This window comes from Sinocyclocheilus grahami, unplaced genomic scaffold (assembly GCF_001515645.1).
Source record: "Sinocyclocheilus grahami isolate Dianchi unplaced genomic scaffold, SAMN03320097.WGS_v1.1 scaffold1193.1, whole genome shotgun sequence".
Lineage (NCBI taxonomy): Eukaryota > Metazoa > Chordata > Actinopteri > Cypriniformes > Cyprinidae > Sinocyclocheilus > Sinocyclocheilus grahami.
The window spans coordinates 366,169-391,598 of NW_015506372.1; the positions used below are offsets into that span (position 1 = coordinate 366,169).

The window sequence follows — 25,430 nt, forward strand, 5'->3', positions numbered from 1 at the left end:
TATATATATATATATATATCACATTGATGGTTCAATCAGACTGAAAAGTCCATGTAAACAATCATGTATCGATCCAAATATGTGTGATCCAAATTAAATTTCAGGGAGATGTAGACCTAAAATATGTTGATCAAAAGGAAAAAATGCATGAAATATATGCGTATATGGCAGCTTTTGTTTTTTAAATTTTTTTTTAGATATGTCATCAAGGCAAAAATGAAGTTCATATAAACAAAACTTCCAGAATCTGAAATCTTGGATTCAGTTGGATTGACAAAATTAGTGAATGTAAACACACCTATTGTATTCTTAGAAATCCTTTTGTTTGTTCAGGATGTTCAATAATTGCATTCAGATCCACTGTTTAGAGAATTTAAAAACAAATCCAATTTCCTGTAAGTTTCATACAGTCAAGTAATAGCATAGCTCAACTGCAATGTTAAATCGTGAAGAAAAGTTAAATGATCAAATCTGTTCAAAGCATCCCACTAATGTGAAGTGATGTTATTTGTGCGGGATCTTGGGTGAGATTTCCTGCAATCTGGCCTTTGCTCTCGGCCCTGTGTTGGGTGGGTGAGTCAGATCTGACCTGTTTACCTGATGACTCTGCGCTCTTTCTGGTGGCTGTTTTCTGACCCCTTTTGGAAGGGTGCACATGTCTTTCTGATCATAGAACAGCAAAAGAAATTAGGCTAAGCGTATAACCTCTGAGACAGAGTGTGCAGGATGTCTTTTTGCTGTTTCTGAAGTGCTGAGACCAGATGTGACTGGTAATGGTTGCAATGCATTTTGTATTTGGGTCAATTAGGTTTTTTTTATTTTTTTATCCAGATCTATTAATTAATTTTTTAAAAATTGAAAGAAAGAAGCAGCAAGCAGCAACTGTAGGGGTTCAAGTGTTTTAAGATGTTTAAAAAGATATGTATTGTTTAACAAGAAGTATAGGGATTAGGGTAAACTTGGTCACATCCATATATTTTTTAAAGACCCTGTTATAGCCACCCAAATAATAAAGTTCAACATTTTGATAAATATTGACCTAGGTAGTCCAGAGGTTCACTTGAGGTTGAGAAATAACCTAGAGCTGGATCGCAAAAGCATGTTTTTTTTTTATTCATTGCAAATATTAAATAATTTGACTTACTTGAGTGGTTCTTGAGGGAAAATTCTGAATGAGGAGCTCTATCAACTGAACCATTTATAGTACGTGCATGAAAAACATGATAGCTGTGGCATGTTTTGGTATGATTTCACAGAGATTAATCAAAATTTCAACATTTATTTTGATAATTATTGATATGAATAATTATTGATATTTGGGGGAAAAAATGTAGGTTTTTACATGTAGGTTTGTATAAAAAATTCAACGTGGTTAACATTTTTTCATGATGGAAATGAAATATCAATCGATATTAAATTTGTTCATTAGTAAGTCTGTGAATGGTTCAGGAGTTATTGCCAAAAACGTGTGACGTTCTTGGTTTTGTTAAAGTGGCGTAATTACAAAAAAAAAAAACTAAGTGTTTGAAAGCTAATTTGAAAAGAATTAAGTTTGTTGCATTTGTAAATACAAGGTTTAATGAAAATTTGTATTACCATTTGAAATGTTTCAAGGGTGTGGGAAAGTTTTTCAAAAACAAATAAAACCAATTTAGTTTTCAATCTAGATTTTAAAAAGATATTTCCTTTTCATCAACATAGACATCCTTGTTAGTCCTATTATCATTTTTATGTGCATTTTTATGTTCTATTCTGAAATTACTGCAATACATTTTCTCAAGGTCTTTAAAAGCAGGTGATATCATCATGTCAGTGTTATCATCTCAGTATCATAAATCTGGGATTTTAACAGCATTTAGCATGGAGAACATGATGAATTGCATGGATGAATTTCCCTTCCCTTTTGTCTCAAATGATGCGCTAACCGCTCGTCACTGTCTTTCTCTTCGTCACCATAGAGGCAATGTTCAATGTTCTCTTGCTTTTGAGAGGAATCGCCAAAGACATTTCTGGCCCAAGTACAATAAATGCATGTCATAGCACATTAAGGAGATTTCCTACAGTAGTAGCAGTAAAAACAAGTCTATTTTTGAGAAAAGGAAACGGCTGCCCGCTACATCCCTCAGTCTTGCTGAGTGAGGAAAGACACGAGGATTGATTCAGCAATGGTCTTGCCTCGTCCCTGACCATGTCTTTGTGAGACCACCCTTGATGTTTTATGTGCAATTTATGTGGCATTCTCCACAAACCGTTGAGCTAACTATTATTAGACCATTGCGTCGTCGTGTGTATCTCAGATTGTTTGCTCAGCAAATAGCTAGCTGAGTCGGTTTATCTATTCTAGTGCAGGCTGGAGGTGGCGGAGCCCAACCTCAAGTCAAGGCCAGGCCTCAGAGCTTGCTGCACTGCAAAGCTCTTATATGTTATTATTGCACGTTTGTGCTTTGGTTAAGACCAAGTCTCCATGGCGGGGCATGAACAAGGTTCTCATTCAGAGAGACACTGAGGTTTCAGCCCGGGTCGCACAGTGCAGGGATGTGGCTTCCTCAAGCCCTGAGACTCTCTGGCCTGTGTGTGAAAATCGCTCAAACTTTGCGGTTGGGTGTAAAATAACTCCACCAGATTGCTATAAAAGCTTTCATATATCAAAACGCCAGCAAAATTCAGGCCAGGCGCTCCGAATCTCATGCGAGAAGGAGGCAAGAAGATAAATATTATTCAGAAACCCCAAATGACATCATCAATAGCCACAACCTCATCAGATACGATGATAGCTTCCTCATAACCTTGGATTTGGGGAAATTATATATGTGATGTTTCTTTGTGGAGTTACATCTGAAACCACTGGGCTATTTGAGACGGTCTGTGGCTTAATGCTCTATATATAAGACGAAAGCCTCAGCATTTGGCTATTGTTATTTTGAAAATGTGAAACACACATGGCACACTCCCTCCAGGACAAGCGTCCTGCAAAACAGGCCTTTTGTCTGAAACTCTCCTTTAATTGCATTCGCAAAAAAATTGACAAGCTGGTCTCCAGGCATATAAAATGTGCTCCATCATATGCTTTGATTTTCCCTCTGAAAATCTTTAATTACAGGCATAGGAAAATAATGAATCTGCAGTAAAGCCATACGCCGAGATTTATCCTTAACTAGCTATTTGTGGCAAGTTGGGGGCAGCTGGTTTCAATAACAGCAACTGAAAGAAAAGCCAGAAATGCTAGCATTGCCAAGAAAATGTGGAAAAAACAAAAAAAGCATTTCTGTGGGGAGAGAGGACCCAAGAGTGAGATAATTCTCAACCAAAGCTTTACTTAGTATAAATATCTAGTTCTGTCATGAAACTCTAGATGGCGCAGACTGTAAGGTCCTTAAAGGGATAGTTCACCCAAAAACAGCTTTGTACCTTATTTTCAAAGAGTGTAGCATTTATGCAGTTCTCTTTGCTTGTCGGAGCAGCAACAGTACATATGTCTTGGCAATAGATCTGCTTGTTTGGAGGGCTATATATTATCCTGTTCTGTCCTGTTTACTGCCAGTCCACGTGTGAGGATATATGCTTGTCTATTGCAGCTTGTTTTATAAACTCAGAGCAGCATGTATGTATATTGACTTGTATTTTTCATTTTATTTTGTCTCCTGCTTTGTTGGGGAGTATTTTCATGTATGCAATTTGTGCAGCAGCAGCTTGTCTTTGTATGTATTGGCAAGTCTCTTACAATAATAGCATCAGCATGAACAGCAGATCTATTCCTCCACAACCTAATACATTAAAACTGTCACATCCATTACCATGCTAAACTATTCTGAGAGCTGTCATGATAGAACTATCTAGTTCAGTCTTGTGCAGATGGGTGCAGGGTGATAGAGTGATCCTTTACAACCTCTACAATCTACTAGCTGTCATTTAGTACATGGCGCAAGCTGATTGGTCTCTGTTGCATCTAGGGTTGCAAAGGGACAGACCATTTCTAATACTTTTCTGGAAACTTGCCAGAATTTTTGAAAGTTTCCAGAAATTTACTGGAAATTTTCTGCCAGTTTGCAATCATAGTTGCTTCTGCAGGCAATGAGATTGCTGCTCAACAGTTAAATGGTTTGATTCAGTTTTTTTCTGAATCATAAACCCTCCACCTCCCCCAGCACCGCCTGTCTAGATGTGCTATGGGTTATTAAATGTATTACATGCTCACAGGAGCGTGTCTGTGGATTTATTCGCAGTAGCAAGTCTCCATACTTGCTCTGCAACAGCAATAATCAACAGCAGCAGTAGCATGCATAGCATATCTATTCTGCCAAGATCAAATGCATTAATATTGTTATACCCATTACCATGCTAAACTATTCAGAAAGTTATCATAATAGAAATAACTGAAAGAGAGTGAGGGCCAAGCAAGAATCGAAACCAGGTGATCAGTCCAGATAGCGAACTGTTGACCGCAGAAAGGGCGATAATCAGGCAGGCAGAGCGGTCGAAAGTCAGATGCTGAGGAAACTTTAGGGACTGAAGCAGGACTTGTCGATGACAGACAGAGGTCGTAAATAAGCAGGCAATCCACAGACGAAAAACCAGGGGTCAGAGCCTGGTGGGACAGTCCAAAGGCTGTGAAACAAAGAAAAAAGATAAAGTTAAAGATAAAAGTTTGCAATGTGTTTCAGTTAAGCAGTTGAAAGAGATTTTGCTGTATATGCTGAAGTTTTAAAGATGGTGTCACATGTGTAATTAGAAGTGATTGTCACAATAAAGTGCAATCAACTAATTGTAATTGCAGAAAGTGCAGAAATAAATCATTCCAAGGGGTGATAAAACTAAGGCTAAAGACTAAAGACTCTATATGTAATTATACATAATCTATCATTAACTTTACAGTGCTAGCTCAAAGTGTAGTATTATTAGCTTGTAGTCATCCCACATAGACCTATAATTTTTCATAATTCTGAGTGAAACAATACATTTCATGAACTGCATTTTTATAATGTTTTTTTGAGGTGCACTTATAATGCTTGTACTGTACATCAAAAACTGCCATCATAGAAATAAAGGGCATTTTCTACCCCGATTCTAGTCCTCAGATTTGAACACTGTTTAAATGGATGGATCTCTTTTAAGACTTCAATGTAAAGACCCACTGCTATGATTAGCTGGCATCTTTACATATAAAATCAGTATTATACTTGGATCTCTTCTGAAAACTTTTACACCTGCCAAGATTAACTACGAATGAAAAGTGTTGATTATAATAATGTATTTAGATCTACTCCCATAAAAGGTTGCAGTGCTGAGCATTGTAGCCGATCACAGTCATGTTTGTTGAATGCAATGATCTCACGGTTAATGTATGCACTCTTACGAATGCTTTCATCATAACTAACACAGTACAAACGCAATGTAAATAAGAAATTCAGTAAGCATTGTAGTCATTGATTATAATAGAAGTGCAGAACTCAAATCAATGACAGACTCGCACTGAACTTGAAATCTCAAAATGCAAAGACAGTCTGACTTTGTATATTAGTTAAAGATACCTAGTTACATTATACAATTAAGATGCTTTTGATAAAATGTATTTGTGTACTTACATGAAATTCGGCAAAACTCTACTATATTCACATTTGCTGCTATTAAAGTAGGGATATGGTCAACAATATCATTACATATCTAATTATAATCAGATATAATTGACTGTTTTGGGATGTGCCTGAAGCCAAACACTGTATTCAGAAAGGCACGGAAAATGAACAATGCATTCTACGGAGCTCCTAAAGATACATGGTGATCGAAAAAAAATTAAGATGGGAGGAAAAAATATATTTCAATGCTTTTGCATTCTCTCGCAATTATATAGTTGGGTAATTATACTGTATATAATTTGCGGGCATCAGGGAGTCTCTACAGCCCCTTTCACACATACAGACTTTACTGGTAAATTACCGGTAAATTTCCGTTAAGAGATCATGTGTGAACAGGACCTTTTCAAAAAATACCAGTAAATTAATTCCGGCAATTTACCGGTATGAGACGTAACATTACCAGTAAATTACAGGTAATCTGCTCTATGTGAACGCAGAATGAAGATTACCGGTATGAGCACGTACGAGTTCAGAATGCGCTCACGTAAGACATCTACTCTGGGCCAATCAGAACATTCTGACGCAGATGACGCATTTACTCCGCACTGCGTAGTCCGGTTTGAAGTCGTCGAATGCGATGTCTTTGGGCAAAAAGCAGCTGCATGAATGTGAACTTTAACACAAAAATAAAAACATCAATAGAAGCACTGACCGCGTAAACCACTCCATGTTTACAAACACAACACCGGGATTCACAGCCATTTAGAGGTCATTTCTGGTCAATGACGTCACAGAATTTACCGGTAATTTGAAATTTTGTATTTACCGGTAAATTAATTCTGGTCATTTTTACAGCAATTTACTGGTATTACTGTGTGAAAGGGGCAGTATGCAGGGTATTAAAAATCATCTTTGAATTTGCGCTCACTTTCAACTTTAAATTTGCGATCATGCATACTCTGTGGGCCCTCTGAGTCCACACTTTGATGATGTAATTTGTCTACAGTATGCCCGAACACTGTGTAACACTGACTACCGCAGCAAGCCTAACCAGGTCCGTTTAGGGGCTCCGTTGAATGCATTATTCATTTTATGTGCCTTTCCGAATAAGGTATTCAGCTTCAGGCACATCCATAGTACTGTATGTATAATGTAACATCATATATGTATAAGTATACTGTATAAGTATAAATACAGGTGTAAATGGGGTCTAAAGCATTTTGGTTTAGTCCATTGTCGAAAACACATTTAACTCTTTCCCACCATTGACAGAATTTTCCGGCTTTCCGTGTTTTCACTGTTATATGGTAGGAGGTGCTATTACACATCTTCTAAAAGAGTATTGAACATCTGGATCAAAACACAGTGAAGTAGAAGCAGAAACATGCGATCGCGAATGTAAGCAGATGCATATGTAAAATAACACACTCATCAAACATTAAACAGCATATAAATCAAAACTGCCTAACATTACCAAATAAAATTTACAAAAAACATGATTTTCTCAGATTCTTGTTCAAAACATTGTTTTTTCATGAAGCTTGCCCACATTCAGGTGCTGATAAAAAAAGATTGCATGAAGCTAGAGCAAGGATTTTTTGTTTGTTTGTTTTTTTTAAAAGCAGAGGCTCTGTTCTTTGTTTTGGCATATTGCATGTTCAGATATTCATACAACAATATATTCTGGGGGCCATTAAACTTTTGTGAAAATTATCAAATTTGCTGGTGGTAGCTTGCAACTTTTACAAAAAATGCTAGCGGGGAAAGAGTTAGCACTACGACTAATTTCACTGACGTTTAAAAGGAAATTTGGAGATGGATATTAGATGAAAAAATGTCAACAAAATCTTACTGAAGAAAGTTTTTTCATCAATGTTTCCCCCTCTAAACTGGTAAATATGCTCCCACAGCTTGCTCGTCTTCCTAGTGGACATTTCTCCGAGCCCGCAGCAGGTAACAGAAAAGAAAGAAAATGCATGCATGCAAGGTCTGAGGTGAAATTAAATGTATTTGTTTTCCGCTCTAGATATCCACTTTTCAAAATAATGTATTCTTTTTAAAACTTAGCATTAGAATGACGAAATTTTTAATAGTCGACTAGTATTTCCAATGTTGACTAGCAGCAGCAGTTACGTTTAATCGGCTAGTCGACTAGTCTCGCATATCCCTACATTCAACCAGATTGCTTTTGTAGTGTAGTCACTTGTGTGGTCGAATGCATTCAAACAGCCACAAATGACCACCTCCACTTACTGAATAAATACATAATCATTGTAATAAAGTGCACCAAAACAAATGATTCAGACTTGGCTGCATTCTACCAAAACGCACAGATTACAGTTGAAAATGCAGCTGCTTTTTCACCCTATTCATTCGTTTCCTTTTCCAAAGACTCATAATCCATGTAACATGGCTTTGTTCAGTCAATAGTATTTGTGTGCCACACTCTCTGTTCCCCAAAAAGAAATGTTGAGTTTGTCTAAATTAGACTGGAGTGTCTCAAGGATACGAACAGAAGTGGTCACAAGAGATGCTTTTGAAATGCATTTAATACTAGGTGAGAACAGTGTGCGTCTCGGCTGACCACTTGTGATCAAATCAATGCATCTCATTACCAGGTGGAAATAAGAGTATAAAATTTGAGGCTACACAAAATGGGCTTTTGTTGAAGCTGTGTCTTTAAAGTCAACACAAAATTGAAATGTACCCTATTTGTTTGTGTTTGTGCACAATGAAAAAATGTCCTTATGATCTTGTATCAAAATGTAATAACTTTAACAAGAAAATGTAATAATTGTAACAACTTTCCAGAAACAAATACATCTTACTGTTTTAACCCAGGATTCATTCTGGTATTGGACCACTTTTCATGATCCAGTTAATTCTCAGTGGATTTTTTTAAAATCCTGTTTCACATCAGATTACTGAAGAAAAATAAGTTATGAATGCTGTTTCACATTGGCTTTAAACTACAATAGAAACATGCACGTAAAGGGCAAACCTGATAACAATGCATTGAAAGCTATGCATTGTTGCAGTGATTGACACTTTCTGTTCTGTCTGAGTATGTCGAGCAGATAGAATAATAGAGATTGTAGCACTCTCACTCAGCTAAATGTGTCAAAGTGGCAAATAAGCCTTCTGACAGCTACACTGGATCCTCTCTGACTCTGTCCACAGATTGTGGAGGAGGTTATTCATGTTTTGCTGGAGTGGGTGGGTGGTGCAGGTTCTGGAAGAGTGGAGTTCGACATCTAAATGTCAATCCTGCTTTATGTTATAGAGGGTTACTGCATGCCGGAGTGGGATGGCATCGTTTGCTGGCCCGAGGGTCTTCCTGGAAGGATGGTGTCCACTGCCTGCCCGGAGTACATATATGACTTCAACCACAAAGGTGAGCTTGCAGCCACTGACCTGTGACTAAATACGTGTCTAATGCACATGGCAACCCCTTGACAATAATGGACAACCTTCAGCATTCACAAATTTGGAAGCTGCCCCCTCCAGAATCGCTCCAAATTTTTTTCTTGTCTTTCAGACAAACATTTTGGAATATTTGACTTGACTTGTATTCACAACAAAAACAGGGTGTGTTTTCATAAATCAGATATATTGTGTACCTAGACGGTGAACTGAGATCTAGTCGTGCTGTTCCTAACTTCATTTATTAATTTAGCCCATGCCAAAGTGACAAGTACAGTAACTATGAGCAAATAATCCAAGGGAGAAAACAATACAAAGCAGCCCAGGCTCATTGGAAATATGTGCTTGTGGCGACTTTTCTGCAACACAGATATTACGTACTTTACTACAACTTTTGTGACAGTTTCAAAATGAAAACGCACGTTCAGTACGTGACCATGGCAACGTTTTTATTACATTGGTACAGGCACGTATTGCAGTGGTTCAGAATTCAAATGTCTGGGGAGTGTCCCTAAAAGGACAATGATCTATCGTGTTGGAAAATAACATTCCCCCTACACCAAACCCAACCGATAGTGTTAATGAATGCAAAAGTGATGTAACCGTGCTATTTTAACTTCCTTATATCTGGGTTTAAGCTGTTTTGTCAAATTAAATTAGGCTTGAAAATTAGGCTTTCTTTATCAAAACTGGCCCTGTCATCTTACTTTTTTGAAAAGGAATAAATGTTGTTAAGTTACTACCTCTTCATCCACCCCATTCCTAAAAATAACAACTACCTTACTGACGATTAATAAGCAGAAAAATAGGAGTTTTTTGAAGCAAAGTCATAGTTAATAGTTAATAGTGAGAATGGGTCCCCAAACTAAAGTGTCACCGAAATACTTGAATCAAATTCAATATTCTACTATAGGTTCATTTAGTTGAAATCAGTGTGACCAGCATGTCATGATTATTTTAACTATATTTGTACTGTATATGTCTCTATCTATAATTGCTGTTTCAAGATTCCTCAAAAAAATAAAGAAAAAAAAACCTTTATAAACCACTTCGAAGGAAATACATAAATATTGAACTGAATATCCTAGAAGGCTGAAGAATCTCTAAAACTCACATACTTTTGAGACAAAGAGCACCCAACATATTACTTTCCATAAAAGTTTTTTTTATATGTATTTGGTTGTACTTTGTTGATTCTTGATTTAACGCAATAATTGAACACACTGTTTTAATAGGTGAAGTTCTCTAACAGTTGTACTGACAGATTTTGCATCATGGTTCAAACTGCTTTCCAAACAAGCTTCCTTGCTAAGCAGTGTTTGCAGTAGTGCTTTAGAGATCTATTAATTACACTACATACGAAAGCACTAATTGGACATCTTACTCAAATCTGTCCGCAGTTGCATTTTTTTAAATTGTATTCCTTTTATCAATAATTTTGTCCACATTTGTAGCACTTTTTGATGATGGCAGCAAACATTGACCATAGCTCTACCCTGTCTGTCTGAATGAGAAATCAATGCATGCATGTCCTAAGTCAAGACACGATTGCTTTGTTAGAGTATGTTTGTGCTGTATCCACAGGACATGCTTACCGGCGCTGTGACATCAATGGGACCTGGGAGCTGGCGTCAAATAACAACAAAACCTGGGCTAATTACAGCGAGTGTGCCAAATTCCTCCCCCATTATAATCCGGACCAAGAGAGGGTAAGGCCTTCGACCTTACAGTTGCTGTCATCAACTATAGTCAAATTTGCATACACAAGCATTTTAAATATGTAAATTTGATTTAATGTACCATTACCCAAAACTGAACATTCTGATAATTTGCTGATTAATTCAGAATGTATTAGTTTATGTCTCATGTTATATTCCTCATGGTGTCTGCTAAAATTTTGTTTTATGTAGATCAGGCCGCTTGCACTGGGCAAATAACATTGAAGCAAACAAACATATAAATGGATGCAATGCATGGAAATGTACCTGGACAATGACTGAAATTATATTCTTTTGAAATATCCTTTCTCTCAAACACTTGGCTCCAGTTACTTCTGTTGCTTCACTCAATAAACAACAACTGTGCTAATATTAGTGCGTTAACAAATAACTTCTTAGTTCAATGCATTATGTTAACTACAGAGACTCTTTTAAATGTACAACTAACTAACCATTAAATATTTAAAATAAACACGTTTTTTTTTCCATTTACTCAAAATTACAGACTTGAAATAAGCTGAAAACTAGTAAATTAACTTGAGCTGATATAATAATAATAATAATAATAATAATAATAAAACATTGACTTCATAAACATTGACTTCATTTAAATAAAAAATTAAGATAAATGAATTTTGTGTAACCACAGAAATATTTTTTTCAGTGTAATGTTTAATTAATCATATTGATTATTTAATTAGTAGAACAGTTCCCTATTGATGATTAAGATATCTATACTACTTTTTATAAGTAATTAGTTAATAATTAATGCATTAAGAAATGTTAGTTAGACCTAATTTAGTGTGTTAATAGCTGTTAAAGTTAGGTTCTCTTTACTCAACATGGGATGAAATCAAACCAAACAGATTGAGTTCAAATTGTTACTTTTAGTAGATTCTGTGTGTTTGTTTTACACTCATGTTACAGCACAGCTAAAAGTTACTGTAAACTATTAGCTGAACTTAGGCAATATTTTTTAGTTATATCAGCTCCGTTATATTCCTATTCATTAGTTTCCAGTATATTCAAGTATATAATTTTTGAATAAACTGAAAAGCCTGTTAGTGGTTGATGTTCAATAATGTTAAGAGTCTGTGTAGATAACGTACATAACAAAGAATGCAAATTCAACAAATACGTAAGTTACTTGTCACTGTACTAACATTAGCACAGCAATTGCTCCTTGAGAGCAGTAACACACACTATAGTCTTTAATCATGGAGCTGCCCACAAACTAAACACAGACTCTGCTCTTCAGCACAATGATAACCACAAAAACCTACAGAAACTCTTTTAAATGTCAAGCACAAATGAACATTCAACTCTAAAAGATCTTTATTTTTTTCCTTGACAAAAAACAATAAAATAGTACTTATTTTCAACATCTACTGCCCTGATTCTAGTACTGTGAACTAAACATCTGATGCCCAGTTTCAGTTAATGCAACAAAAATAAGTCCCAACGTAAGTGGAGGAGGTAAACGTCAGTTAATGAGCATAATTTACGTAGAAAAGGCATGCGTGTGTGTGTAGAGAGATTTAAAAACCGAAGACGCAGCACATTTTCAACATTATGCATGCTGAACTGGATTGCAGGTGTTTTGTGAATACGATGCAGGTATTTGTGTGCAAAAAGTGTTGCAACTGATCAATAAATTCCTCCCTTAGTTGTTTAAATTTTGATTTGGTCCTTACTCAAAGCTATCGTGGCTTTAGAAGACATGCAGACTTGGAACAACATGAGAAGACTTTCTTTCTTACTCCTTTAAAGGTCAAACCACATTGTGTGAACACAGTTCATTAGTCATCAACGTTAACACTGAAGTCTTTTGTTTGTTTAGTTTTGTTTCGATTTGTTTCTCTCATCTGTGCTTTTCATTTTGGTGTAGATGGGCAAAGAGCTGAGCTGTGGGCTTAACTATGTATCATTTAGATGAGGAATTCACATTAGCTGAACCCTACGTGGTATTGAAGGTGGGAGAGAGCGCTGTACATTCACTCCCCCCACCTACAATCCCTGCCTGTACGAGACTCGAACCCACAACCTTTGGGTTACGAGTCCGACTATCTAACCATTAGGCCACGACTTCCCCGAATTATTTGGATGTTCCGATGAAGTGGATCATTAAGGTGATTTGCTGAAATTCAGTTCAGACATTTTCTGTTATGTGTATCGCTCATCTGATTTGTTCATTTGTTAACAGGTGTGAGTAGATGAGGAGTTCTGGATCAATTTATTCATAGCGATTCTGTCACAAAGACTTTTCAGATTAGCTTTTCAGATCCTTGGTTGCTCACCGCACAAAAATAATTTGTTCAAATAGTCAATTATGGTTTCTATGGTTAAAGTTTTTATTTGCCACTTTTTTGGAAAATATTTTCCTTTGATCTGTAATGAAGTCTAGAGATCTATATTTTGAGGTCATGCCTTTTTGCTTCCCAACTCTCAAGAGCCACTTCTGAAGTTAATGACAAATTCATCCATGCAAATGAAATGCTTTGGAGTGCAGCGACTCGACGGCACAAACACGACGCTGGTTTGGCCATCGCCTCTCATGCTAAATGTTAACAGCTGACAAATCTCTTGTTGTATCAGCGCCAGATTGCTCTCCTCTAATGCATATCACTGATCCAGCTCGCTCAGTCAGTGCGGTCGCGATGTGAAGTTACTCGGCTGCCTACAGCACGAAGTAATCGCAGTTGAAAGTGTGGCTGCTCACCGCTCAGCTTTTGTCGGTTCTCTGAACTTCAAGACAAGAGGCCGTGAGCAGACACCTTAGTCACCGGGTGTCAGCTTGCTCTCCAAATAAACAGTTGTGATTCTGGCGGAAAAACTGCCGAAGGCAGAGATTCGATTGGTAATTTCTTTAGCAGCTCTGCTTTCATTTATACACCAAAAGATGCAAATACTTGAGCTTTTAAGCCCTAACAGAAATTTGACAGTGCTGGCATGTGTTTTCAAGTGGTGTAAATAGCAGTAAACATAAAGAAACTGGGACTGTTTCAGACATGGTCATAATATACTGCGTTGAGATGAAGAAAAAAGTTTAAGTTTCCAGATTTTGAACTAGTCTAAAGAAAAATAGAAGATAATGTGTCTTTTAAAAACATGTTATGAGTCTTTGTCATAAATTCCTACAACTGCTTCAGAGTTGGTAATTAGCTACACCTGATTGAGTTTACAAGTCATTTTTAGGAGGGGGTTATGACATGTTAAATCTTTCACTTGTAAATACAGCTGGATAAAACAAAAACTGTGTCCATCTTCATTTGCAAAGCAACAAAATGTGATTATTTTAAAGGGGTGATTATTTTCTATACCCACTGTATGTAGGTTGAAGCTTAATATGATTTCACTTTCAAAAATATATTTATTTAAGCTTCACTGTTTTTAGCATTTATTTAAAATATGTTTTGGCCATTTTTTTTTTCCTGAATGACAAATAACAGAGTTACTTTTATGTTACAGCATTACTGACAAATTATGACTAATTTACCAAATATTGCAAATTAAAATGTACCAAACAAACAAAGTATGCATTCGCATAGTTAAAAATAAATAATGATAAAGATGATGAAATACAAAATGTACTGGCATCACTGCTAATTGCAGCTACTTTATATCATTTATTATTATTAATATCAATTTTATTTATTTATTTATTTTTCAATTGTCAGCCCTAATAAATGTTCAATATATGATTAGATTACTTGTCTGTTTTATACAACCATTCTAATTTGCTTAAACACCAAGACCTACAGCCTGCTCTGTTACTGGCGCTGTTATTTGTTAGCTCTTGTTCTCACTTTCTTATTTTTGTCTTTATTCTCAGGAGGTTTTTGACAGACTTTACCTGATCTACACGGTGGGCTACTCCATCTCTCTGGGATCACTTATGGTGGCGACATTCATCCTAGGATACTTTCGGTGAGAAAAACCCACCTCCTTGTTTTCACAGAAAGGATTGACGAAACCCTTCACAATGAAGAATCTAAAAAAGCCATTTTAAGGGCTCTTTCCTCAGTCTGGAGGCTGTGCAGAAATGATATTGCCTGGACAAAAATATCATATCAAACAAGACGTGTATGCATAAACTATTCCAGCATTGTCTGTTTTATTAAAATTTTCCATAGAGTTCTTGCATAAAACTTGCCAACAGCATGTAGCATGCCTGCAAGCTTTTAACACTACAAGTGTTGCATAACACAACTATGCTGCAGAAAATTGAGCGATTTACGGCCATAAATTATACTTTTTTATAAATATAATGCTGAGAAAAAGTCAGAATTGTGAGATGTAAGCTTGCAATTGCGATAAAAAAGTCAGAATTGTGAGATAAAATGTCACAATTGTCTTTTTAAATTTTTTTTTTATTCAGTGACGGAAACAGACTTCCATAACTCGATGATAAATAGAGCTACAGTGCATACAGTTTAGCATGTGACACGGAGCAGAGGTTCAGTGCCAAAACTCTTCTTGCAGTGTTGCTTTTCCTTCACAACATTTGCTGCTTAAATATTGCAACCTGTCAATATGGGCAAATAAATTAGCATTGCTTAAACACCACAAATGTGTGAAATTGGTCTTAATCAGGGCTCTTCTACAATCTAAATACAACATACATGCCCCATTTTGCTGACATCTAGATTTGTTTACTTGATGCAAGTTTTATGATATCCACATGTAGACTTTGTCTAGTTTAGATGCATTTATCAAGGAGTCCAGCTGACTGTCTGCTAGCTGCCGATGTTTACATATTGCTTTGAAGTAGAAATGATTTACAATAAACTAAATGACTTTGAGTCATTTTTTTGGTTTTTCAAGTTGCGTTGATGTGTGCTTTTATGGCCATGAAACATGATCAGAACAATTTTTCGTGTAAATCATTTGTAAAACCCATTTTGGTAACACTTTCTTTTAAGTATACAGTAACAAAGCACAAATCAGATGCAAACTATTAGTTTGTAGTTAATGCATAGTTTATAAACTGCTGTCTCAATAAATTAATACGTTATGTACAAATAGTGAGTCCTTCATTCTTTGTCACAGTAATCAATGAATTATTACTCTTTAAATAGCTCATTATAACTATGGGAATTATAATCCATTGTGAGTTAAGTGGATGCATTGTGTTCACTGTGTATTATAAATCATCATAATCTTAAAAACTATAACCACAAATAAGTAAATAGTATAATGCATTAAAACTGTTGTTATGATTACTCATGAGATGATACAACATATTATAAGGTTTTTTTTATCATGCATTATGCATTCATTATAATGCCTTAAGAATACTCCTATAATGTATTATAAATACGGGCTTCATAAGAAGTGTTACCGAAGTTTTTAATGGTTATCCAGAGTTAATAATTCTCACTTTAGATTAGTCCATGGAAAATACTAAATTAAAAACGATAACATTTATTACAAGCTAATTGCATTAATAGTGAGTACTATATATAATATTACAAATGTTAAAAATTTAATCGGCAGAAAATTGTACAGTGACAATAATTACGTAAATATGCAAATACTGAATGCAGTGCTGGGTAGGTTATTTACAAATTGTAGTCTGCTCCTGATTACAAATTACATGATGACAATTGTCGTCAGTAATGTAATTTAGATTACTCATTTTAGGTCATGTATTCTGACTACTTTTAGATTACTTAAGACCTAACTTGTTTAAAGATTTGAATAACTTGACATTATTTATTGTCGTTGAACGCAAAAGTATGAATGGGATTAGTGTTATAAAAAAATTTAATCATGAAATGCTTTAAAGATTACATTACTTCAGGGATTAAAAGTAAGTGTAATCTGATTATGAGCATTTAAAACATAATGTAATCTAATTCCAAGTACTACATTTCTGATTACATAATACAAATGTAATCAATTACTACCCAGCACTGACTGTATGTGTTCGTGTCGATGCAAACGTAAGTGATTGTGTGTTACATAAAATACATTCAGATACTCATGAGATCACGTTGTTATAGCTAAGACACAATGAGTACGCTAATAAAACAATTATTGATTAGTAAGCGTAACATTAATAATTTGTAAATTACAGTGACAGTGAATGATGAACTATGAACGTTTTCCAAATGAACTGCATCAAATGAATGTTTCTCTAATATTTCTCCCAGCGTGTGTACTGGCCCTTTTTCAGTATGAAGAAATATGAGTGCATTTATTACGTTTGCGTTCAGTCGTTCGGTTTTCATTATTAATTAATGCAAAGAGGTTTCCTTCGTTATTTATCCAGTGGGCTTATTCGGGTCGTGTGCGGAACGAGCTGCTGACAGGTGCCAAGATTAGCTTGACTCGGCTCCTGTGCTCCGTGCTCTTAAGAGCCAGCTCACTGCTTGGGCACCAGGAAATGCAGGTCAGGAAAATGACTTTAATAAGGGCTCGTTTGGGCTGTTGCTGATCCACTGCCAGCGTTTCCATGCTCTGCGCTCACAGTGTCAGTAGTATGGTCTCAGGTGCATGTGCTCCAGGACATCAGTCATGCGGCACGGTGACTCTCAAACATTAGCTCCAGTGTTTGAGGCACGCTTCGGGAAGCCAGGCTCTACACGGATCAGCTCTCCTGAGCTTCCCGATCAATAGTTCCCAATGGGACGGTGGTTAAACAGCAGTTAGTCTAATGACGAGCAGGCAAGCGATTCCGACACAGCCGCTCTAAACCTCTCCAGAGGAGAGAGCGGAATAACAAAAATAAACCCGAAAGGTTTCATATTTTAACGTGCTTGGCTGCAGAAGAGACCGAACTGAACACCTGAACTGTGCATTTTCAGAGTATTAGTAAGAAATAACTCAGATTTTTCTCTGAATTAACAAAAATAGGAATGGATGCTGATCACAAAAGAAAATGACAATTTTATGGCTCAGTTTATTGTTAGGATGACAAAAAGGTTTAAAAGTTACATTTTTAGCCAATGTAACTCTCGTCAATGTCAAAATGATTAGAATGGCCAATCAAATGAAAGTAGGCGGGGTTTACGGTTCACCGAAGCAGAGCGTGAATTCCAGTGCAAAGCATCAGTTTTAAGGTTGAAAGAATCTGAGGTAAGATGGAAGTAGTAAAACATTTCATATTTGACAACTGTATTATGATAGAAATGTTAAACGACTGACAGTAATAGCCAGTGATATTTTCTTTTTACTCAAATTTCAAAATACATCAAATTTTGAATTGAAAATCATTCCTAAATAAATGTGACGAGACAAGAAACGTTTGGCATTTTCTACACACTGGGCATACAAATAATAGTTAATGTGTGCATATTTAAAAAATATATATTATTTGCAAATTTCCAACTAGAATTAGACCTATAATTTCCTTCACCTTTCTATTTCTTTGTATTTTATAAAACAAATTTGACCTGGTTATGGCCTTGGTTGACTGTTTTATATATATATATATATATCCCTAATTTGAAATCAACTTTTCTTAATGTAATTTCTCCTAGAACTTTCTGTAACACTTTACATTAGGGAACATGTACTCACTATTAGTTGAGAATTATCCCTCAGTTAACTCATAATCTGCTGATTATTGATAGTAAATAAGGTAGAAGTAGTTGTAGTTATGTTTAGGTATTGGGTAGGGTTAAGGGATCTAGAATATGATGATGCAGAATAAGGCATTAATATGTGCTTTATAAGTACTAATAAACAGCCAATATGCTAGTAATATGCATGCTAATAAGCAACTAGTTAACACTGACTAATGTTTCCTAATGTAAAGTGTTACCCAACCAGCTAACTGCACTCTAGTACAGGGTTCTCACAGCTGTGGAAAATCTAGAAATATTATTGCATTTCAAATATGTTTTCCAGGCCTGGAAAAGTCATGGAAACAAAATATTTAAAAGAAAAAGTTTTTCTGAGCGTGACAAAAAATATTTTTTATAAATCATTATGCAGTCATCTAGGGCTCTCTTTATGTCAGATTTTCACTTCACAATTATCGTGGCCAATAGACATTGCCATCAAAAGTACAAAATCAGATGCTTAACGGTGCTTGTTCACGTGAGTGACGAATGCTCTGAATTATAAAAGCCGTTATCTGAGAGAAGATTATTCAAAGTGACGGTTGTTTAGTATGAAAAGAGCAGCAATCAAATGACTTGGTCTTATTGGTAAAGTCTTAAAGTCTTATTGGTAGTATTACATGCTTTTGCACTTACTGCTGATCTGCACTTCCTGTTTACAATATTGATTGTTTACAATATTGTCATATCTGTACTCTGTAGTATTAACATGAAAAGAATATGTAAATATCATGGTTATCATCAATTCAGGTATATTTCGACAACTAGCAACCCCTCAGAACACTCAGTAAATCATACCAACAATCATAATAATAAGGACAATTAATTTTGATTCCATGTTAACTTTAAAATATCACACAGTTTGTGGTGATTGTCTGGTGTTGGACCCACAATTATTACAGATTTTTGAAATTGTACTCTTATAGCACAAATTGATCTGTCATTCTCATGAGTTGATCTTGTTTGCTATTGATTGCTATCTGTGTTGAATGAAGGGGGCATTTTAGTGCAGACATTTAGGTGCCTGTAATCTTTTAGTTGACCTTTTGAGACAAAAGTTCCCTATGACATTAGCTCCGATGTCTAATGTGATCTCATGAATAAACATACAGTATGCATTTGATTCTAGCACACATATTGTTTTATACGTTAGCATAAACACTGAAACATACAGGATGGATATGTTGGCAGCATCTAAAACGCAAACTTCTTTACACATCTGAAGAAATGTACAAATTAGTCATTTTAGGTTCATTGAATACTGAATTGAGTTGAAAATATCCATACAATAGTATATTACAACTAAAATATTTGTCACTGTGCATATTTACATATGTATTATTAGTTAACTATGCATTAAATTATAATGTTTTTATATTATTGGTATAGATTTAGGTAGAGGTGGGTGAAGGGCAAACTATCTATATAATATAACTATACAAATATATTTATAATATAGGGATTTGTGTAGATTTTTACCTATTGACAGCTGTAATGTAAATATCACTTCAGGCTGCAACGTCATTTCTTTCAGAGGACTGCAAAAAAATCTGGAGGAGCTTTTACTTAATAGACTTGCTCCGGTCAAACTAGTTTGAGAGAGTGTAGACAAACCTTAAGGGAATTTGGGTAACACATGCTTGCAATTTTGTTTTTATAGCTTACATTTTGAGCCCTACATTTTCAACATTTGTGCTTTCTGACCATTTTAAATCCAAATAATGTGTTACAGTCAGCAGCAGACTCATCTGGCTCTAATTAAGATGAGTATTGTTCTTCTAGCCTCTGTGAAAGGGCATTGGAGAGCAGCTAAACACACACACACACACACTCACACAGCTCCAAGTATCTGCTATTGCACGGTACTAATCTGCAACATTCTGGTCTGTTCATGTACTTTGATACCTCACACTGTTCACGACTAATTACCCTTGTTTGACCTCATTTCTCTTTTGTATCTTTTATTTTTCAGGCGGCTACACTGCACCAGAAACTACATCCACATGCACCTGTTTGTATCGTTCATGTTGAGGGCCATTAGTATATTTGTGAAAGACGTGGTGTTGTACTCGGGTGCCGCGCTGCAGGAAATGGAGCGTATCACTGTGGAGGATCTCAAATCCATCACAGAAGCCCCTCCTGCCAACAAAACCAAGTTTGTAAGTGCAGCAAACATACAATCATATCTAACAGTGAAGTCCATAGCAGAGAAATCCCACACTGTGTTGTTGCCATAGTAGTAGTTTGGGAGCATCGCTATCCTCTGAAGCCATTTGTTGTTGACGTGCCACTAAGATGCTCCTGTAATTTCCACATATATGCGTAACCAGGAAACAGAGTTTTCAATTAAGCTTAATGTGGATTAAATTAATTTCCTTTTTAATTAAACATTATAATTAAGACTATTATAGTAACTATGGTAGTTACTCATACCCAGTAACAGGAAGGATTATGGATATTCTAATTTGGCATGAATATGGGTCCCAAGCCATATCCAGAGACCAGGATATGATAAATATTTGAGGGTATGCCCTTTTGACTTGGACCAGTAACCGGCAGCCGCCCAGATCCCTTTCGATTGAGGTTCACTCTGCATTGCGTCAGTAGCTGGCGCTATAGGGAACACCATTTTCCCAAAATTCTGATGCCTTATTGAATCACACCAGTGTCTCACACTGGCCAATGGCATTGGAGTGTGCCAAATATTTGAACAAATGTTTTAATGCCGTCTTGCACATCACTGATCAAAAGTCGTAGTTAATAGTGAGAACTGGTCCCCAAACTAAAGTGTGACCATTAAATGTTTTAATATGTCAGCTGAAAATATTGCACCACGAGCCTTAGAGAAATGGCATTTCACCCCATCTTTATACTTGTATATGGCTGGTGTGACAATAAAGTTCTCTTGAATGTAAAGTGGTGCCAATGCCATATCCTCAGAATCTTTCTCATTCAGATGTAGACTGAGGACTGGACACCTTAACTAAAGTGTGACCAAAACTCATAACATAAATTTTCTGTCATGTGTGAGAACCACAACATTTTGGTTCCCCCGTGTGAGGCCTATTGCAACACTTTCCCCACAGGGAATGGGTGAAGTCTGCACACTGAACTGCCTTGACAATTAGCTGTTGATGGCCTAATGAGAGGCGACACTGTGCAAACACACAGACCTTTCTTAAGGACTGTTTCGTTGCCTTATGTTGTGCTTATTGGGCACCAGTGATCTGATGTTGCTTTCTATAATAATAATGAGCACTAGTGAAAGATTAATCATGCAGATGAGCTAGTGCACATCATCAGTGATGTATCCTGCGGTCATTGGGTGTTTCGGGTCATTCAACATCATATTCCCTCGCCTAGGCGACCCGGCCGGAGTTTATCAGACCCAGGCCTGCGTCCCAGCAGCATTTGCCCATGGTTCTGCCTTCTTAATCCAAAGCCACCTAGTGGCTTTCCCTGTGGCTTCGGTTGCAGATCTGATAGCCTTTCTCTTTGCCTTCCCAGTGATGCCTAGTAGTGTAAACACTTTGCAGAGTGGCTGCCCTAAAAAGTTTGCCAGCCCGGCCTCCTGCACTCTTCAACTAGCTCCTGGTGCTTGGCAGGCTTCCTTTCATTGGGAAGCCACCACTGTTAACTGTATATAAAGATGCCTGTGTTGCTGTAGTCCATGTTATAATTGATGTGCACCAGTAATGCTGCTGCAATTCTGCTTATACTATAATATTATGACGAGTGGCCGGCTGCTTAACCACTGATGCTTGTGCAACTTCTGTATGGTGTTGGCAGTTGCCACCACCTCAATGTTTCATGTAAAATATTCTTCCAAGACACCACTCTGTGAGCTGGGTCAGTTCTACACTGATAATGCAGCGTGATGATCATATGATCAGCTATCGATGCAATGAACCAAAGTCAAAAAGGACAGTCTCTGGTTACTCTCGTAACCTCACTTCCCAGAGATGAGGGAATGAGACATTGCATTTGCTGTCTGTGTTACTGTACTCGAGTAGAGCTCACCAGTTATTCCTCAATCAAAAGATTCTGAGGATTTGGCGTACTTTATATAGGCTGAGAGCTGCCTCCATTTGGCGTGCTTGAATGCCGTTGGTCAGTGTGAGACACTGGCGTGATTCAACAAGACTTTTTTGGAGAAAGGTTGTTTTCCATAGCTCTGGCTACTGACGCCACGTCTTGTTTCCTCATCTCAGAGGCAACCTCTCACATTTTCTTGCAAAGCTTGTTTTAAATTGTCCTTGTATATAAACTACAAATGTCGATTTTTGAGGGTGAGTCAAGTTACATATAGCTTGTAACTCAAAACCTAATGAAGGTGAAATTGGAACACATGCTTCTAATCAATATGTGCTGAATCGATTTTACTTTACCCTTTAAGATTGGATGCAAGGTGGCTGTCACTCTCTTCTTGTACTTCTTGGCGACTAATTATTACTGGATTCTGGTGGAAGGCCTGTACCTGCACAGCCTTATCTTCATGACCTTCTTCTCAGACAGGAAGTACCTTTGGGGCTTTACTCTGATTGGCTGGGGTGAGTAAACAATCTTCTTCATGTAGACTCATGCCCAAAACACAACACTAGGACATAATTATTCGGCTTCTGGCTACAGACACCAAATCATCCAAAATATTTAATCAGTGCTTTCAGTGGACATCTTCTCCAGTTAATTTAAATTAGCTGTCAATTTGTATATCAAACAGATTTTTAATTTTACTCTTGAACAATGGCAAGAGTTACTTTGAGGTATTGCTAATTGTTTCCAGTGCAGCACAGTGACATGCGCTATATCTCTTAGAGACAACAGCAAATGTGTCTGCATTTGTGGATTTAATTTGGACTCCACGGCTCCTGCATTGTACACACTGTGCGGAAAAGATGTACATGCACAGCGCATACAATGTGGATGCTGTGGAGCTAAACCACTTCTCTGTTGCTTAAACCAGTGTTGCAGAGCCAGGGCTCAACTATAGGGTTTTGTTGTTGATGTTATTTGTTGTGTTTTTTTCTGCTGGGCCAGTACTTCAGGTTTATATATAAATGCTTTGCCAGCATTTTCACCACCACCACGAAACAAACAAACAAACAAAATGTTTAATTCATTTATTATTATTATTATTATTATTTGCAATACAAGAACAAATAAACTTAGTTTATTCATCTAAAAAGCACTTCTGTATGTAGCAATTTGAAAGTGAAGGTCACTAAAGGTTTCATTAAACAGGTGTTCCTGCAATGTTTGTAACCATCTGGGCCAGCGTGAGAGCCACTCTTGCTGACACTGAGTAAGTGTTTGTGCTTCAAACTGTTTGCCAATATTGCCACGTGTGCATTTATACAGGAATGCAATATTAATTCAGCCTGCGGAACAAATACAATATTCTCTACATGGTAAATAATGTATGCACATGCAGGATGTTTTGCAAAAGACTCTAGAAAATAAAACACAGTATCTTTGTATACGATCTATTAAATATTAATAGGATGTCTGGATTGAGCTTTCTCTCATCTGGTTTATGATCTACAGGTGCTGGGATTTAAGCGCAGGAAACCTGAAATGGATTGTGCAGATCCCTATTTTGACAGCAATTGTTGTAAGTTTACATAAATAACAATAAGAAAGAAATTCATAAGTAGACACTTATTTAGACAGAATTCTTTAGATAAAAAGTTTAGTATAAATACAGTCAAGTGTGTACAAATTTGACTGTTAGTTCTGTTGAGCTTCATATGATTCATTCATGTGTCTCAAGTAAATTGCAAATATTATATTTATTTGTCAGCCAGTTCCATGAATACACTGTAAGAATAATTTGTTAATGCAGTTATGTCATGTGCCTATTAGATATGTCTTAATTATGATGCATTAATAAGTGCATATACTTTTCCCCCAAAGGTTAATTTTTTGTTGTTCCTGAATATAATCCGAGTCTTGGCAACAAAACTTAGAGAAACAAATGCAGGAAGATGTGACACCAGACAACAGTATAGGTAAGTGTGTGTGTGTGTGTGTGTGTGTGTGTGTGTGTGTGTACAGTATTTATGTGGAATTCACTGAAAAAAAAAAACCTGAAAGCAAAAAATGTTTACAATCAATTGAATGGGCTGTCAAGGGAAATCAAAATTGCCAAAAGTAATTTATAATATAAATGTACCCAACTGTTCAAAAGTTTGGGTCAGTAAGATTTTTTATTGTTTTTGAAAGAAGATTCTTATGTTCATCATGGCTGCATTTATTTGATCAAAACTACAGTAAAAAAACAAAATTTTGTGAAATATTATTATAATAACTGATTTCTATTTTAATATATGAAGAAATTAATCATTTAAAAATATATTTTGGTGTATTCACTGGTGATTTAAGTGCATTGTTGTTAATAGCTATATTTATTTATTAGGAGCATCTGTTTGATCAATGGCACACAAGAGGGGTTTTCAGGCACTCCTCCCTTATTAATGTACATACATGTGCAGTTGAACTGTTGTATAAAAGCAAAATCTGTTATTATATATGGCTAAATCGTGTGATTTTGTCCATATACTGTACATATTGCAGTTCATTGTACTCAAGTGTGCTGTTGTCACGAACATTAATGAGAATTAATGAGTTGATTTAAATGGCTGTGAAGAAGCAGTAAATGTGTAGCTTAAAAATGGCAAGATTGCGTATCTCCTATTTCCAGAAGAAAACTCACGAGGCTTGACCAGAATATGACCCTTTGAGAAAACACTGTGTCTGTCTTTCATTATTATTTGCAGGTATTTATAGAAGAATGTAGAAAAAAGTTGAAACAACTTGTTTTTAGCTCTGGGTAGATTACTTACAAATTGTAGTCTGTTACTGATTCCAAATTACATGACAAAAATTGTAGTTAGTAACGTAATCCATTACACATTTACGGTAATATAATCAGATTACTTTTAGATTACTTTTGACCTAACTCACTTATCACATTGATTTCATTAGGATAATGTTGTACCATATTGATTTAATTCAATCATAAATTTTTTTTTAAATAGCAATATGTAAAATAAAACACTTACTAAAAGAGATGAAATATTGTATTTGTTTACCTGCATGTGATGTGACCATTAAGCAATGCCAGAGAACCGTGAACATGCAAACGTGTT

The 25,430-nt window shown here is 36.2% G+C and overlaps 1 protein-coding gene across 1 annotated transcript in view; it reads left to right on the plus strand.

Moving 5' to 3' along the window:
• Nucleotides 1-24,294, plus strand: part of LOC107567871 (parathyroid hormone/parathyroid hormone-related peptide receptor-like) — a 69,329-nt gene extending 45,035 nt beyond the window's left edge. Inside the window, exons 3-10 of the mRNA XM_016253645.1 lie at nt 8,857-8,967; nt 10,581-10,705; nt 14,547-14,641; nt 20,255-20,441; nt 22,679-22,832; nt 23,524-23,584; nt 23,827-23,893; nt 24,196-24,294. Coding sequence (XP_016109131.1) covers nt 8,857-8,967; nt 10,581-10,705; nt 14,547-14,641; nt 20,255-20,441; nt 22,679-22,832; nt 23,524-23,584; nt 23,827-23,893; nt 24,196-24,294 — 899 coding nt within the window. The remainder of the gene's footprint in view (nt 1-8,856; nt 8,968-10,580; nt 10,706-14,546; nt 14,642-20,254; nt 20,442-22,678; nt 22,833-23,523; nt 23,585-23,826; nt 23,894-24,195) is intronic.
• Nucleotides 24,295-25,430: the final 1,136 nt, after the last annotated feature.